Consider the following 14155-nt stretch of genomic DNA (forward strand, 5'->3'; position numbering starts at 1 on the left):
GCGCCCTGTTACCTATTCTCATATTCATCTTCAACACAACTGTTAAGTGCAATATCCCAAGATGACAACAGTTCTTCGCTGCCTGGAAAACATTCGCACGAATTTAGCAGTTGTTCAAAAATCCAAATATTCGGCACTTTTTGTAACAGATTTAAAAATTATGCTCAACCGTTAAAATCCCTGCATAGATGGCATTCCAAAGTTGCTTGGAAGTACAAAGGGCTTTTCACCAACACAGTGAAAGCTGTGTCAGAAGTGTAATGCAATGTAAGTGGTTGCAAAGCTTATTTTGTAATCTTTAAATGAAAAAAAGAATACAGTATTTTCTGAGTGTGTTGCACAATGACCAGGCAACCTTTGCATTAGTTCGATATGAAATATCTGATAACTCTCATCAAATAGGTCCCAAAATTGATCATTTAGGAAAAGTGGTGCAGATTGGAGGGGTTTAAACACTATGATGTTGAAGAACGCGCTATAAGACACATGAGGGGAGGCTAACAAAATACAATGGGCATATAAAATGGAAAAAAAATTCAATGTTCTAATATTTCAGCTCAGTATAGTTCTGTCTCCTAGGAAATGTTAGAGTACCTGTAAGAGTAAATTGCATTTGTATTAATATTAATTTAGATACCAGAGATGCATGGGCCTAGCCCAAATAAAAAGCAGGGTGCTTTAAAAAATGTTTTTATTTCAGCAAGAACATGTCGTGTGGAATCTGGTTGAAAATTAATTAAAGAAACCAGGATGGTATGCGATGATAACATTTAATGGGGGAAATGCTAGAATTAGACAGCAGATGTGTTTTTCTTTTATATATTCACTTTACAAAAATGTATATGCATGACAATTTGTTTTGCCCAAAATCGCACAATTTCTAAGTCTGCCTAACTTGAGAAAGACTTTTTGAGGGCTATATCAAAGACTTTTAATGTGCCTAAAGCTCACATACTGATCCATCTATTCTCTATCTCCTTGCTTGCTTCTTATTCGAATACTTTCCTTACTCTTCCTTAGTCTTCGTTTGTCCCTCTCCTGAAACATTGCCTTTTCACCAACCGTTTAAATAGCTGACGTATCCTTCCATTGCTCACTTTTTGGGCACTACTTTTTTCTTTTTTGTTAAGCACTCCTTGAGAGTCCATGTGTTTTCTAGCTCTTTCCCTCATGTGGTTCTCCTCCACCAAACCCTCCTGTGTCCATGCTCGATGTCGCTTTTTCTCCCTTGAGTGCTACTTTTCCTTCCTTAGCTCCCAAACCAGTGGCGGAGGAGCATCGCCCCACTGCCTTGAAGCAGTAAAAGAAATGAAAAAGTAAAATGATAATAACGTAATGTTATTATCATGTTATTATGTCCTGCTGCGGCAGCTTTGTGTGAGGGGACGGGGCTGCAGAACAGGGGAGGAGTGGTATAAAACTCCTAAGTACACAACGACTGGCCGGCCCTCTCGGGCCGCCAAAAACAGTCATCCGCACTTTTCCTGTTTGCTATGTAGGCTGCATTACAGCCTGCAAGGAGAAAATGCCCACCCCTTCAGCCCCTGGCAGAGCGCCGTGTCACTGTGCTTAGACCAATCACAACGCTGCATTGCAGCATTGTGATTTTCTGTAGGGAGCGTGGGAGCCCTGGTACTTCCTGTTTCCCCCAAGAAGCCAGGAAGAGGACGCAGGAGAGGCAGTGGCGGCCGGGAGGAGATTTTTTTTTTTTTACCTGATCCGTTCCCCCCCAGCCCCACTGCTGCTTCCAGGTAGCAGCTGCGATTGCCCCCAACTACTCTCCTTTTCTTCTCCTAAACCCCCCTCCCACCATCACCTCATTGCTCCCCCATCGCTTGCAGACTTATACTTGTTTTCTAAGCTTGAATTTTTTTGAAGAGCCAGCAGTTGCCATTTTCTGCAGGGGACTTCACTACACAAAAAACACTTTTGTGGGCTTAAAGTTTCTTTCTGTTTTTTTTAATTCACCAATCTAAGTGGCATTCACCATCTTAAATAGGTCAATAAAAATATAAAAAGAGCACCTGCGTGGTGACGCCTGCACCCATATATGTCATAACTCATGTGTGTCTACAGAATGAAGCAGCCAACAGCATCATTGAACCTTTTTTATTTTTTATCTGCTGAGGCTGTTTAGCATTGGCATAGCAAATAGGTCTATAAGGGTCGACTTTCTTGTTTTTGCTCGCACTTGTTTTCTTAAGTGTCACAGCCGGTTTACAGTTCAAGCCTTCAAGTTCCCAAGTCAGCAACTCATAAAGGACATGAGCACAAACACCTGTTCAAGTGCACTTAATCTGCTATGGTGTAATATGTGGTAAAGTAAAAGTTTTTCATTAGTATGCCACTTTAAGGTATGTATAAACTTTGTAAATACTAATGTTCCATGTTGAGAATTCTATGTTGTAGAATGTTAATACGCATCTTTTGAAGACTGGCAGTGAAACTCACAGCAACTGGTTGTGGGTCCTGTTGATGAATAAACTAATTTATTCAATTTGAAACTTTGTTCCTGGATTTACTTGGATGAAGACTTACTACATATGGGCAGTAAAGACACCCTATAGTAACACATCAAAACAACTAAGATATGCACCATTGAATGTGCCTTCCCCAACAGACTGGGACATGCATGTGCCTAGTTCTCACCTCATATGTCTCCTCGTCTCCTGCTACCATACCCACTGTCTTGATGAAGGGGTGTCCAGGGTTATCCACACCTGTCTGGATGCACTGGTCAAGGGTCCATCCGGTGGGGGTGCTTTTGTCACACAGTTTTGCATAGATTGAGGGCGTCAAACTGCTTGCCATGCAGTTGTTGTGTTTCCGGAGGTCAGGGTATTCAGCACTATACAAGAAAGGCAAAAAAAGGATCTTGATGAGTCTTTTGATTGCCCTTTGGATCTTTGAGATATATATTTTATGCATGGAATACAGAGAATGCATTTAAAGTAATATTGTTAAATTCTACACATATAATCTACTGAGCATAATTTCTTTATATATTTCCCTTTGATATCATCATTGTCCAATTACAGAATAATTGAATAGTTATAACATTATAAGAGATACCCTGCACTCTTGCAGAAGCAACAACATCTGTATTCTTCTTTCCAAGGCATGGATTGTTAGTAATGTGACATAAGTGCTGGGGTTTATAGCTAAAGAAGAGATTGAAAGCCATTCTGGTGCTGGACATTCGCTATTAAATTGTTTATCAGGGTTGTATTTCAGAATTCCATTAGCAAAAATACCATCTGAAAGAAATATTGCGTCCAAAATATTGTTAGCAAAAAGATCATTTGACAGAAATATTGTGTTCTAAATATCGTTTACAAAAATATAATTCCATAAAGAGCTAAACTCGGTATGTTTGTTGAGATGGGAAGAGGGGGTTGAATGGCACAACCATGAGGAACTTATTGATAGCCAATCATTAAACAGTGTTGGTTATCGCAATTGTCGCAGATCTCAGTAACTGGTTTTGAAAAATAGTGAGTTCACAGAGAAGGAGGCGACAGAGAGGTGAGCATCTCAGGGTGACACCTGGTGTTGAACAAGAACATTAATTATGTATGTTGTAATAGCTATGTACTACTCACATGTCTTCAACATTAACATGTCTGCAGTCCAGTATTGGATTGGGGTTTTGAAGTTACACTGATCTTCCGGTCATTGCTTAGAATGGTATTAATTTGTCAAACTTTCCTCAGGCAGTCAGGAATTCCACCACTCATGTTAAAATAATTGTCAAAAATTCACGACTATGAAACGAATTTCCTAAAAAGAGGCATCTTATTTGTAGAACATTATGGTTTTTTAAAAGCCTATGAATTAATAAGTGATTCAGTAACCAAACAAACGAATGTGTGAATGAGTACATGTCTATATTGCTGTACTTGCACACAACTGATGGGTAGATTGTCAGCAGAACCTCCACAAGGCACACATCTGAATTTTAATTGTGTATTTATTATTCAAGCGCAGTGTAAATTCAGAACACTGAACTCTGCTGGCCACTCTATGCCAACATATGAGATGTAACCTTGTGTGAGGGGGGAGGGGTAACCTTCTCTACACTTCTTTACTGGTGCACTCAATACTATTGCGAAAAAATCCTCTACTTGTACTGAAGGCACGTCAATCAATATTCATTGTTTAATCAGCGACTAGTGATGGATGGAAACTTTCAAACAAGAGAGGCATCAATATGAACATCGGATTGCATGAAAAGAACATGTAAAGTGAGCAAGTATAGATCTCATTATTGAAAACAATGGTGCCAAATGGTACGTTTCACTGCAATTTTGCACATAAATTGATGAAAAAGCCAATTCAAACACAAAAACACAAACCATGCATTCATCAGGTTTTCACAAAGGAATTAGCTATAAATCAGACACGTAAAAGAAAGTTGCAAAGATCAATTCTCTCACTAAATATTTAATTCATTTTGGTCGTCTTCAGTAAAACTCATGTCTGTGACTTTGCCAATCAGAACATTGTGTGCCTTGTACAAACACTGGTGAGTAAACAATGCTTGATTTCTTATTTTCAATGTGCTAGCTTGTCAGGGACACTGATCGAATAGTTTAGGTGCTGGACAAATAAATTGGGACTGCTTAGTGTGCTAGGGATAGTTACATGCAAAACTGGCTCACTAACATTACTAAAGCCCAACTCTGTGGAGTAAACTATGTTCAGGTGTTTATTTTCCTACCTAATATGTAATGGTGTACATTTTTTCAGGGTTTCTGTATCATATTTCTACCAATCTTATAGCGTTTTAGTGCTTTCGGAGCCTGGGCACCTTTTCCATAATGGTCTGACATTCACATCCACTGAAGTAAAGGTTGCCTAGTATCACTGTGTTTGGGTAGTCGGACTAATAATTTAGCAATACTTTGTTATTGATTAGGTCGATGCATAAATGTATCCTACATCTATGGCTGGGCGTACTGTCTATTTCATTCAACTGGGTGCACGTTCTTCATTGCCCAGTCTGAAGACACTATTTTGTTATCTAAAATCAGGCAATATGAGCACATTACTGGCTTTTCATATAGTGAGGGTAAGTCTAAATTATCAGTGTATGCTGATGATATTCTTCTACATCTTTCTAGCCCAGCTATATCCATTCCAGCTCTTCAAAAAGAAGTTCAAGATTTTACTTGTGTATCGGGTTATAAACTGAATTCTGATAGATCTGAAATTTTACCACTTTAAGGTTTTGCATGGCAACACACTAAAATATAAAAATCTGGGGCTCTGGTTTACCAATTCTATTAAAGACACTATAAAAGTTAATCTTGAGGATATTGTGAAAAAAATTAGAAAATGTATGTTCCTCATGGAATCCTCCAGTTGTATCTATGTGGGCATATTAAACTCATTAAAAATGATGCTCTTCCATTGGGTAATGTATTTCATTTCCATAATTCCAATCTGAATCATAGTTTTCTTTTTCAAAAAAGTAAATTTGCTTCTTTCAGGATTTCTATGGAATTATTTTTATTAAAACCCTTTTTTTAAACATGCTCAGTATTCAACATTGCAATCACTTAGTTTAGTTGAATTTACAGGCTACATGTTCCAGCATATACCATTCAGTTCAGCAGTCTACAGTAGGTGTGTCTCAGTGCGCCTCCACCACCCGTTTTGTCTACCCTGAGTGGACATCCTTACCTGATACAGCTAAGTTATTGGATCTCTTGCTTGCTGTAGCATTCCATCGTATAACTACACATTGGAAGAACACTTCGAATGTTACTTTAAAGTATGGCGGTGTGCTGTATGTTTCTATCACAGGTTGGACAGAGCTTATGTCTATACTATTTCATTAGCAATGAAGCGAGAGCAACTATGGTCATCCATAACAACCTTCCTTAATAAATCTAGCTCTCTAAGCACATCAATTAATATGATTGCTGAAGAAGTTCCTAAACCTCCTTGTATACGTACTTTCAAATTTTTTGTACTTATAAACTATTTTTATTCTATACTGTAACAATGTTTCAATGCTAGCAGTTTTCTGAAAGTTTACTGTTATCATTCACATTGATATATATTACGTTGTGTTTTTCTCATTTATTTAATTCCTAATTCAAGCCAGATACCTTTTTCTTCCTCCCCCTTCTTCCTTTTCTCTCTCCCTACTCTTTCTGTTTCCTCTTTTTTATCTTGCTTATGCTTTATTGAATAACCAGTCGATACAAATATATATTTTGTCTATTTATATTGCCTTTACATAATTCTGTTATATTTCATTTACATTATTCTGCCCTCAAGCTATGCTATCAGTACGCTTTTTCTTTTAAATAAAGCATCTCTACACAGAAAAAAGACACTATTCTGTTGAGCAGTCTCTTTACCAAACATATAGCTTTCATGCAGTGCTTGGTGTTTGGCGAGTTTGTTCTTAATAGGTCCTCGTCGTGTGTCAGAGGATAGAGCTGTCCAGTTGAAGCAACAGCTATATGGCTTTAGTAAGCGGTTGTGTGCAAGGAAGAGTTGTGGTGCCACAGCCAGGGCGGCTGACTCCAGAACCCAGGGGCTCACGATTCGATGCCGGGCGCCGGCGGCAGATCAGCGCAGCACCATATGACTCGGGGCAATAGCTGGCTTACTTTTCCCACCGGTCCCCAGCACATTGAGGCCCTCGGGCACTTGTTCGCTCTTTACAAATACTGGACATTTAAATTTAAGTAGTAGTATAAGAGGACGCAACATAGAAGTCCCTAAGAGCACAAAGGGTTCAGGTAGAAGATGAAGTTAGCAAGCATGGGCAATTGCTCCCATGTAACATGTACTTTTGACTGACCTGCCACATCCTATGTGAACTAATTGGGCCACCCATATCTTACCAACCTTCTGTGAAGAATTTGTAAGATATAGCTTTAGCTATGAAAATCATCTGAAGCTGATTGCTTAGATAGAGCTGTGTTTTATGCAGGCATAGCTGTCTAGGGTTCTGGTGTCATGTATGACCTCTTCAGCCAGTCACGGTGTACAGGAAACAACCCTTGTCTTCTTGAACCTGCAGTTTGTATGGGTCAAGGATGCAATGTTTTATTGACTATTAACAAGCTAAAGAGGTCACACAAAATCTGATCTGATCCCTATGTGTAGATATGTATATTTAGCACAGTTCTATTTAGGAAATCAACTTGACTCACGTGGTAAATCCAGGTATAGTCACACAAATCACAGTGCCCTACAGCGTTCCACTTATATTCTGTGCACTCCGTTGCAGCTGCAAATACCTTCCACATGTGCTAACAGCAAAGCTCCACCCACAGCACAAACACTCGGAGTAAAATGATACTTCCTCTGGAGTGCACCTGCTACTCCTTTTGAAAAAGAACACATTCCCTCCACTGATAGTTGGCATGCAAAAGGGGCTATGAAGAACGAACTGTCTAATAGTATATTACATTTGAAAGCTGGCATTAAGTCTGCTTGACTATACTTATGCTCACTTATGCTGATGATGGGTCACGTGAACACGTTCAGGTTGATCTACATAATGTGCATAGATGGGCTGACTATTTACAAATACAACATTTTGAGCCCATCACTATCAGTCAACCACAGAAAAAAGAAAAATCACTGGTGTGAAAACACAAATAAAGAAGGCGCCCTACTAATGTGTAAACAAACACTATTAAGATGGAGCCCAAGGGGTCCTAAATGGTGAGTTGTGGGAGGCTTCCGCTTGATTGAGCCCAAATGCCCCATGGAGTAACCACTACTGGCCTAGATAGCCTGGTACTAACGTCTACGCACTAGTGATCTGAGAGAGTTTCCAGCGGTGATGCCACAATCCAAAGAGATATACGAAATTTGCTTATTTGGTTTTGCTAATAACTGTTACATGTGCTTTATGTAAACTCTTATTTCAGTTGGCTTTCGTAAACTATTTGCTCACTTTGAGCACAATCATTTGCAGCCGTAGAGGGCCGATTACAGTTTCAATACAATAGATGGTGTTAACGGGATATACTATTGTCTTCTGCTAAATTGACTGCCTAGTGGAGCATAAGGGATCCCAGGTGTTCATTGTAACTGAGAATATAACAAACGCAGAGAAAATAAAACTAGAAAAAGCACCCCATCAAAACCTTTTTTTGATGAAAACATTGTAAATCAATCATATCATTTGTAAAGCACGTGTCTTAACCTAGTAGGAAATATTGCTTCTATATTCAGGTTTCTTTGATTGTTTAAGTAATTGATGGGACACACTGTACCAAAATATTTTCCATAATGCATTCACTGCTAAGATATGCCAGCAAAAAAATACTAAATAATGTTAGAGCCATTGAAGTCATCTTTGCGTATTTTTGCTTATGGACCCACACTGCATTTCATATATTCATTTATTTTTTCATTTATAAACGTGTATTGCGTTTAGTATTGTTTGCATAAGCAGAATGAATAACATTTGCTTTACTATAGTTGGATAATTCATAAATTATTTATTCATTTAATTTATAATGTTTGAAATAATTTAGTGAAGGTGCAATAAGATTAATATTTTAATTCTTTCATTTCACATCATTCATCGCTTTTCAAAACAATCAAAAAAGTATATTTAAGCATGGTACGGGCAAACAGGTAGAGAGGAATCTTTAACTTTCTGAGGGGCATATCAACAAGGGCCTTATCTCTGCTTTTTTGGCTTTAAAAACCAAAACAGCGGAGATAAAACTATCGCCCTATATACAAGTGGGTGCTAACATGCATTAGCGCATGTTAGCACCCGTTTTCCCGACGCCTGCCTTTGCATCTCTAATGAGATGTAAAGTGGGAATCACTGTGCAGTACTGCCTGTAAATTATCACTGAAGTGCACATTGCGATATTTACAAGGAGGCCCGCGCATTTTAGCATATGTTAGTTTTTGGCGAAAATTAACGTCTGCTAAAATGCTGACTTACCTATACTTTACATTGGGGTGGATTATGCTGATACGACCACAGGGTCGTATCAGCAAGGTTATCTCTGTTTTCCATGGAACATCGCTGGATAACCAGCGATGTTCCATGGAAAACACCGCTATCGCTGGAATAATTATCGCCATTGCGCTATGCGTTGTTAATACAGCCCCAGCATGGCGATAATTTCTAGCGATAGCCGGCATATTGATGGCGTAGGTTGAATTGCAACCCACTATGAACCGATATTTTGACAACTAACCTATTAATACATGGGTCAGTTCTTAAATTTACCAATGGATTTGTTAGAAGTCAGTGCACCCACTCCTAACAAATTCATTTTTGTACATTCCATTAAAGGAATCACAAATTGTGGATTATTTGTCTCAATTTGCTATTCCTTTATGGAATCGGTGTACATAAGGGCCCTAGCTTCGGGCTAAAAGTTAGATATTGGTTAACATAGACTAGTTCTATCATGCAACGCAATGAACATCTGAAACACCGTCACAACATTAAAAAACGTTTTTATTATTTGCTTATTACTTGCTTTCATTGCCACTTTATTATATCTTTTCATAGTTACATCTATACATATTACCTGCACTGAATTATAATGTTAAATTTAATAAAGTCTTAAAATGAATCTATAGTGTGGATTCCTGTGTTCATCCATCCATTGTGAAAGACATTTCAGGACTCACTAACAAACAAGCAATACGGTAAGTCTCATAGGACTGATCATTGCCCTGAGCACACTCTCCTCATGTAATGCTGCTCAGGTGGTTCATGGATTACAGTAGATCAGGTTCTTTGTTTCAAGTTGGTAAATTGGCTCTGAGCCTGTACTTAACCAGAGGATCCAGGTATCTAAAACTGAGCCGTACTTTACAGAAAATTGCAAAAGCATATCACCATACTGGAATGGATAATTGTTTTGTTCTGCTGTCTTGTGGGCATCACCACTACAGGAACTCTTGTATGCTCTTGTCACATGCAGATGAATGGTTTAAACCCATCTCTTACATAAAATGTAACACAAGGAGCAGGATGAAACTCAGGAAGGTGATTCTAACATGTTACCCTGAAGTCCTAACTAACAATGTCAGTAGTCAAAAACTGAAATTGAAGCATGTTGTGGAGTAAATGCCAACCCATTTGAAATCTCAAAAAACCCAAAGAGGACCAAGATAGAATGTATGACCAATAGACTCCATCTAAAGCAACGTGATGAGGCTTTAGTTCCCTTCAAACGCTCGCCAAAAAACTCTCAGAAAACTTAAATTAAATGTGTTGTTTCCTATAGCAATCTTCCATTGTACAGGGATCTGTAATTTCCTACAACTAATATGACCTGTAAGTTGGCTGCATTATTATTACCTGTGGAAATCTGCCCTACGAGTGCTTTTGGATAGTTTCAAACAGATACCTCCAACGTTTGTGATGGAAATAAAGATCACCCTTGACTAGTACAATGTCAATTTTCATTACATCAACATCCCAATACAGGACACTAATAAAGGACAAGCTTAGCTTATGAAGAAACCCAAAGGCAGTGGAATTGACTTCTTGTAGCCATTGAGGTGCATAAGCAGGCGTGAGATGCAATGCCAAGCAATGCTTCAACAGCAGACGTATATGCTTGGGTACTTACAATCCTCTTTGGATCAATTCCATCTGTACACAGGACTCAGTAGAACTTCCGAACACAACACAGAATTAACTCCCTTGCCATGGAAAGACGAATCGACAAAAAGTATCCATTAAAATGATGTAGGCCACTATACCATTTGCTTGGGGAAATGAACAATCATGTACTTATACGTCGATAGTATCATTGAAAACATATCTCCCAGTTGTTTAATATTGCACCGAAAGACCACTGGCAAATATGGATTATTATGTCGATGTGCACGATTGTTGGAGTGAAAGCAGCTACATATTGAAAATATGCTCTGTGCACACTTATTTATAATCCAAGACAGGTTTAAAAGGCATCATTAAGTGTCAAGGGCTATACTTTCTCTGACTCTCCAACGAGTAAGTTAAATAATATGGGCTATGTGAGGATGGAAATGTATCAAGAATGGACAGACAAGTGGACATAGGTGTCAACAAGACAGTAGCTTAGCAATTTGATTCTTGCAAAGTATTTATTTTGTAAAAAACAAATGAATAGTCAGTTGTTATGTGTCCCAAATTGTAAACCTAAATTGACAATTTATTCATTATTAACAGGTAACAGGTTTGTGTTCAAGTCAATATACAAATCAATAAAATATTTTGCATCACAGCAACTGGATCCCATTCTGATTTTAAAATATCTACTTCAATTACCTACCAATAGCACTAAAAATGATAACTTTATAATTTTGCTTTCTGAAGAATCAATGAGAAAATGTGCCTAAAATGTAAGCTATAGTATTGGAGGTACATACAGTCCCACAAACTTCTATTGACACACAAAAGGAATAGTGCAGGCTCTGTTCAAAGCTGATAACACCGATCCCTCATCTACAAGATAAAAGTTAGTGGATCTGTCTGTTATCAACATAAGAAGCCAGCAGTGTTACCTAGGTGTCAAAAAAGTTTGCCAACAGTCTAAATACCGGGGAAAGTACCTTTAGAGCATAAGTGGGAAGAGTCACATTGGGTACAAACAAAAAACAAACAATACGACCTGAGAGCACGGTCTCTCAGGCCAATCTCATGGGTCTTTGCCATTAGGAGGATGTATGTAGTTGGAAACAGCATTTGCAACGCAGTCATTACCACGCATTTTCATTACCACACATCCATTACAACGTATATGCCTTTACCACGAATGCCTTTACCATGCACATTTTTACCACGCATATGTCTTTACCAGGAATGTCTTCTCAATGAAAATGTAATTATTTGGAAGGTAAGTGTATTATATATTAAGCTTTAGAGTGGGTGTGGGTTTTTAGATAGCAAGGATATTTTACGGGTTTAGTGTGGGTCTGAGTTTTTGGTGGCAATAGTAGTTTAAGGGTTTAGGTTGAGTAAGGGTTTTTGCATCTCCGTTTGTCATTTGGACTGAGCCCTCTCCATACCCCAAAACACAACAACTTTCTGTTTTACAATAGCTTTTAGGATGGGTTCCTGTTAAATATTATGTGATCTGCACCACTGAGTACAACTAAGTGGAGCCGAGATGGACTACTCCAAACTTTATAAAAAGGAGAGAGCCTGGAGGGGTGGCGTGAGAGAGGATGTATGGTGAGCACTTTCAGGGATGGAGAACAGTACCAAACTCTAAGAAGGGCAAGTGGAGGGAAACTCTGGGGGATGTGTATTGAAGCTAAGCGTCTTGATGCAGGGATGCTGGATATCGTTTATAGAGGTCACGCCCAAAATCTGTCTGAAATTCTTTATGAGCTATTCAGAGCCTCCATTGCCACACTCCGGCATTTGATTCATGTGGTACTAGAAGGCACACATTTTTCAACATTTGTGGAATTAGAAAGGTACATTGTTTTCCTTGTCCCTTCTCAGTTCTTTAGTCCTCCACCAGCTAACAAGACGAGATATCGGCCAAAGGGTCTTGAGGCGCTCTGAAACATTGCCAGAATGCAACAGAAAGAATTTTATGAAGCAATCGACATAGGGCCATGGAAAGGGTTAGACCTTACTACTTGAATTTGCTCCTGATGTAAACGTGGTATCCAAGACCTCAAGACATATCCAATGCATTTAATTATTCTGACCAGCACTATGTTGAGCTCACCAGAAGTACATTAGGTCTTTGTTTTTTTAGGGCAACATTAGAACTGCATAGACAATGCTATTTCTTTTTTCAGCTCAAAGATTTAATGTATGTTATCACCTATTCAGGATGTTAACACGTGTTTGGGAAGGCAAAGTTTATGAATCTATGATTTTAGTAGAATTATAATTTTTGTAGATGAAATCCTCTGTTTTAACCAGTGTCTTGACACCGTCTTCGAAACTTGATTGAACTTTATTGAACATATTGTCAGATGTCAGATCTGAGCGGTGCTGTGTACATGCCTTGATGGTAACCAGGGGCTACATTGCGTTCTAGTTTCTGGTAGAAATGTTTCATTCACTGGTGTCTAAATTCTTCATCTGCTGGTAGTAAAGACACATAATGAGCTTATGTTCCTATTAACTTTTGCAGGAATTTGGAAGTGCTGGAAATGAATGAGATGCACCTTTTAGTTCTCCAAGAAAGGGACCGTGTTTGACAGAATCCTAGTAAAGGGCTATAGTGCCTCCATTCTATGCTCTCTCTCAAGGTGCTATGTAGTCCTCAAAGAAGGAAGACTCAAATATCTTTCTCAGCAAAATGTATTGCGAGCCTGAGGCACAGGGGTAAAACACAAAATTCTAACGGTCGATTCTATGGGATTATTTGAAGATTAACGAACAAGTACACCCCTCCATCTATGATCAGAAGAAATGGATTCTAGGAACAGGGTAAGCTACTTAGCTTCCTCTTTCCACATATGGCCTTCCCTGGTCCAAGCTGATGTAGAGCTCTGGAGTCATGCAAAGGGCCCCGCCACGGAAGGTGTAAAACACTGTTCCCCACTCTTTCACAGGCTTGAACATTGCCCGTCCAAGGGCAATGAATCTGGAGCTACCAGCAGAGGCTTGATGAGGCATTTATTTATTTATATATTTATTTATTTGCATAGTTTTATATAGCGCTGGCTAGACCCGGAGGTATCAGAGCGCTTTACATGAGGATCAGAAAGTTACAGGTTACATAATTACAGTTAATAAATATAGACCAGATAGTAAACAGGAACTTAATTAACTATTGTCATCATCTGAGAGAGGCACAAGAGGATTCTTACAAATTCTTGTCTGGAAGGGACTCAGTAATTCAACTTCAACAAGATCCTCATCATGGCTTATCAATTTGCAGAAAACTTTAACAGATTTGGAAACGACTGAAGAATTGTGTCAAATTCTGGATTGCAATTTTTTAAAATAAAATTAAGGAAAAAAGTACGCTTCTCTTTTGCGGAAAACATTGATCAAATTTTTAATCTAAAAATGGGGTGATTTTGTAGCAGTACTTTTCTACTCTGGAACCACAAACGTAAATCCAACACCATCTTAAACTAAATTCACCAATTTGACTCCTCCATATAGCAGAGTTTAAATCCAGGTAGAGCAAGGGGATTAATCCAGGCTGCAGGTGTTGCAGACATTGTGAAGCCAAAG

The 14155-nt window shown here is 38.6% G+C and overlaps 1 protein-coding gene across 1 annotated transcript in view; it reads right to left on the reverse strand.

The window, feature by feature from the left end:
* CKMT1A (creatine kinase, mitochondrial 1A) overlaps positions 1-14155 on the reverse strand; it is a 118317-nt gene that overhangs the window by 25406 nt on the left and 78756 nt on the right. The window contains exon 3 of the mRNA XM_078683287.1: positions 2650-2848. Coding sequence (XP_078539413.1) covers positions 2650-2848 — 199 coding nt within the window. The remainder of the gene's footprint in view (positions 1-2649; positions 2849-14155) is intronic.

This window comes from Lissotriton helveticus, chromosome 3_1 (assembly GCF_964261635.1).
Source record: "Lissotriton helveticus chromosome 3_1, aLisHel1.1, whole genome shotgun sequence".
Lineage (NCBI taxonomy): Eukaryota > Metazoa > Chordata > Amphibia > Caudata > Salamandridae > Lissotriton > Lissotriton helveticus.